At 40.5% G+C, this 3,399-nt stretch overlaps 1 protein-coding gene across 2 annotated transcripts in view; it reads left to right on the top strand.

Annotated features, from left to right (window-relative positions):
- The first annotated feature begins 1,938 nt into the window (after nt 1-1,938).
- Nucleotides 1,939-3,399, top strand: part of ABCG1 (ATP binding cassette subfamily G member 1) — a 106,219-nt gene continuing 104,758 nt past the window's right edge. For both annotated transcript variants that reach the window (XR_003567454.1, XM_027843587.1), the window contains exon 1: nt 1,939-2,205. Coding sequence is in view for 1 of the 2 variants with exons in the window: in XM_027843587.1 (XP_027699388.1) it covers nt 2,164-2,205 (42 nt within the window). In the remaining variant the exon portion in view is untranslated. The remainder of the gene's footprint in view (nt 2,206-3,399) is intronic.

Below are 3,399 nucleotides of genomic sequence, written 5' to 3'. Positions count from 1 at the left end.
TTTTGCCCAGCTACCTCTTTAGGAGGCATATACACCAAAGTGGTAAAAAACAGAGTAAAAGTACTCATATGTACAAAAATTTTAGAGCAGCATTTTTGTTACAGCAAATAACAGAAAAGGAGATGCTCATTAACTGAGGACTGTATGGATAATTTATCATATGTTAATGTAATGGAATATTATTACACTAGAAAGGATGAAAGGGACAGACTCAGAAAATTTGTATGACCTGATACTGAGAAGGGAACAAACTCCAATTAGTGCTATGACAACTCATGACTTCAGAAGACTGATGATGAATCATGTTTCTCATCTCTTACCAGTAAGGTGATGGATTGTAGGTGAAGATAAATTTTTGGACTTGGCCAATATTAGGTGGTTTTTTTGTTTTTGTTTTGTTTTGTTTTGTTTTGCTTAACTATACTTATTTGTTTTAAAGGGAAGCTTTCATTCTGGATAGGATGAGGGAGATTTGTGAGAGGAAGTTGATGGATAATGACAGTGAATTTAAAAAAAAAAGAAGGGAAAGAAAAGACTGACAATGTTAAACATTTAAAATAATCACAGAATAAAGCTCAAGGAAGTTTAGAAGGGCACACAGACAGGCAGGATAGTCTTGTTTCTATCAAGTTAAATTTAATACACACCGTAATAAACAAAATGGATATAATACTTCATAGCTTCTTATATAATCCTCTTTTTTGTGTATTGAAATGTTTGCTGATGTTTAAATTTATAATAAAAGAAAGAAAAAAATTTAAAAGCACAGCCAAAGTTTTACTTCTGGAAGAGTTTACAAACTAAATGGAGAAATGCAATAATCTGAATATATACCCAACTTAAGTACATATTTTATAGTGTAAGGAGAGTTTAATTTGGAGTCAACACAAGACTTCAGGTTCAGACTCTGAACTAGCCTAGTGAGCATGGAGAAGTCCCTTAATCACTTTTAGCCTCAGTTTTCTCATATGTGAAATGGGACTAATAGCAAGCACTTGCACTCCTTACTTCAAAATCCTGTTAAAAAGAACATGATATTAATATGAACCATTATTCAGTCTAAAAGCACCCACATTTACACTTCAGAAATTATCAAATTTGCAGGACTTGAGAGCTCAAAGGAAACATAAAGGCCATCTATTTCAACCCATAGGTGAAAGAACTCTCCCCTGTAACACTTCAAATTGCTTCTACTTGAAGATCTCCAAGGAGGGTGACATATCAACTCTCAGCCCATTTCACTTTTGGACAGTTGCATTTTTAGGAAGATTTTTTTAAACTGAGAGCAAGTTTAAATTAGCCTGTTTTCGACCATTGCTCCTGATTTGGCCTTCTGGGGCAAAAAAGAACAAACTTAATCTTTCTTTCACATGATAGTCCTTCAAATACTTGAAAACAACTAATCTGTTATCCCCATCTTCTTTTCTCTGAACTAAACATACTCCGGTTCTTTAACCTATCTTCACATAACATGTACAACAAAGCTCCTCACCATCCTAGTTGCCCTCCTGTGATCACTCTCTAGCTTACCAATGTCTTTCTAAAACTAGAACTGATCACAATATTTTAATTGCTACCTTCAGTTAAATCTCAAGCAGGTTTTTGGAAAGCAGAGATTTGTTAAGACGTACCTTATTAGGGTCTGCTATAACAAACACTAACGTACCCAGCATTAGCATCTCTTGTCCTGTTCATGCATACTTCCCTCCCCCACTCTCTTTTGCATGCTTCCCCATCTATAGATAGCGACCCAGAATGGAGGCGGGAGAGAGGCAGGAAGATAAGGAAAAACCTCTGTGAGGAATAACAGAAAGGCAGACTAGTGAATCACACAGATGGGAAGGAGGAAAACAAGAGCACGTTTACCTGCAAGTAACCCCGCCCCCTCTCTTGGTTAGTCCAATCACTGGAGCCTATTTGGAGACAGTGAAGCACTGAGCGGTGCATTGGGGGCAGGGAAGAGGGAGCGCTGGTAAACAATAAGCCAGAGCCTGAAAAGGTGCCTTTTTCCTCCTTCTTCCTCCCTCTTCCCTCCTCCCTTCCTTCCTCCTCCTTCTCCCTCCTCTCTCTTCTTTCCCATCTGCTGGGGCTGCCTCCCCCTTCTGCACCACCGCCTGCAGCGGGAGCCTGGCTCTGTTGTCCCCTGGCCACCGCCCCCGGGGCATGGCATATCTGATGGCAGCTTTCTCAGTGGGCACGGCTCTGGTAAGTGAAGAAATCCTCTGCAAATAGAGTCAATGTCTTTTTTTCTTTTATTTTTTTTCTTGGAAAAAAAAGATCCTGTTACACTCCCTCCATCTCCTCTTTCCCCAAGTGTGGCAGCCACCGCTTTTGGGGAGCAGAGGAAGTGTTGGGGGGAGGAGGAGTTGAGGTAGGGAGGTGGAGGATGAAGTCAGGAATTGTGCATCACTGACACAAGCATCCTCTGTCCCGTTTTGGTGCCTGAGGCATTGTCTGAAGATCCTAGAAGAAGACGCTGCTGTTTCAGTGATTCAGTGTTTCAATCTTTTCAAGGGGGGCAAAACCTTTCGAACTCCCACTACCTCATGAGGAGCTTGTGGGAGCTGGCTTAGGAGAGCTGAGCTAGGGGAAGCTGGTAGATCCAATTTCTCAGTTTATCAATGGGAAACTTTTCCAGCAGGGCTTTAGTAATAGTGACTATTGGTAGTGACTTTCCTCCAAATTGTCTCTTTGCTCTGGGAAATGTCGCTTCAAAACTGAACAGCACCCTTTCCTCCCCTCCGGCTATTCCGAGATATCATCTTCCCCCCCAGACCTAATGGGGCTAAAAACAGTGATGTCCACTGGGAAGCAGTGGTAAGGAAGCCAGGGAAAACCTTAATTCCTGTCAGGAACCCTTTTTTTTGCAGGAAAACTTCGGACATCCTATATTTTAAAAAGAAGAAAGCTTTTATGTTTTTCACAAAAGATAAAGAGTTCGGCAAGGATGAGAAGGCTTTCATTTCAATGACGTGCTAGGTTATAGAAGGACAAGAAACTGAGTTGTACTCAATGTTTTCCAATTGCAATGATCAAAAAAGCATCCTCTCAGCCATCTTCCCTTGCCTCCATTTCTTTTAATGCACACATACTAAGAAGGGGGGAAGAGGGGGAAAGTGTGTGTATGGTACTGGACAAACTTCCATAATAAAGTCTTTCTATAATTAACACATCAGCATTTTCTCATGGTCTGAATTTCAGCTCATGTAGACTATGTATAGAAATAACCACATCTCAATAAATTACTTCTCTCTTCCCCCTCCCACCACATGTTGACAAAGGCTTCGTAGATACAGGTTTATTAGCCAATGGTGACAACACCCACCCATTTTTCTTTCTCCTCTTTTACGTTTTTTTTTTATCCCCATCTATAACATCCTCAATTTGAAGTCAGCTGTA

This window comes from Vombatus ursinus, unplaced genomic scaffold (genome assembly GCF_900497805.2).
Source record: "Vombatus ursinus unplaced genomic scaffold, bare-nosed wombat genome assembly UNPS02014924.1, whole genome shotgun sequence".
NCBI lineage: Eukaryota > Metazoa > Chordata > Mammalia > Diprotodontia > Vombatidae > Vombatus > Vombatus ursinus.
Note: the sequence above shows the minus strand (reverse complement) of the source record. Positions and strands in the feature narration are given on the sequence as shown.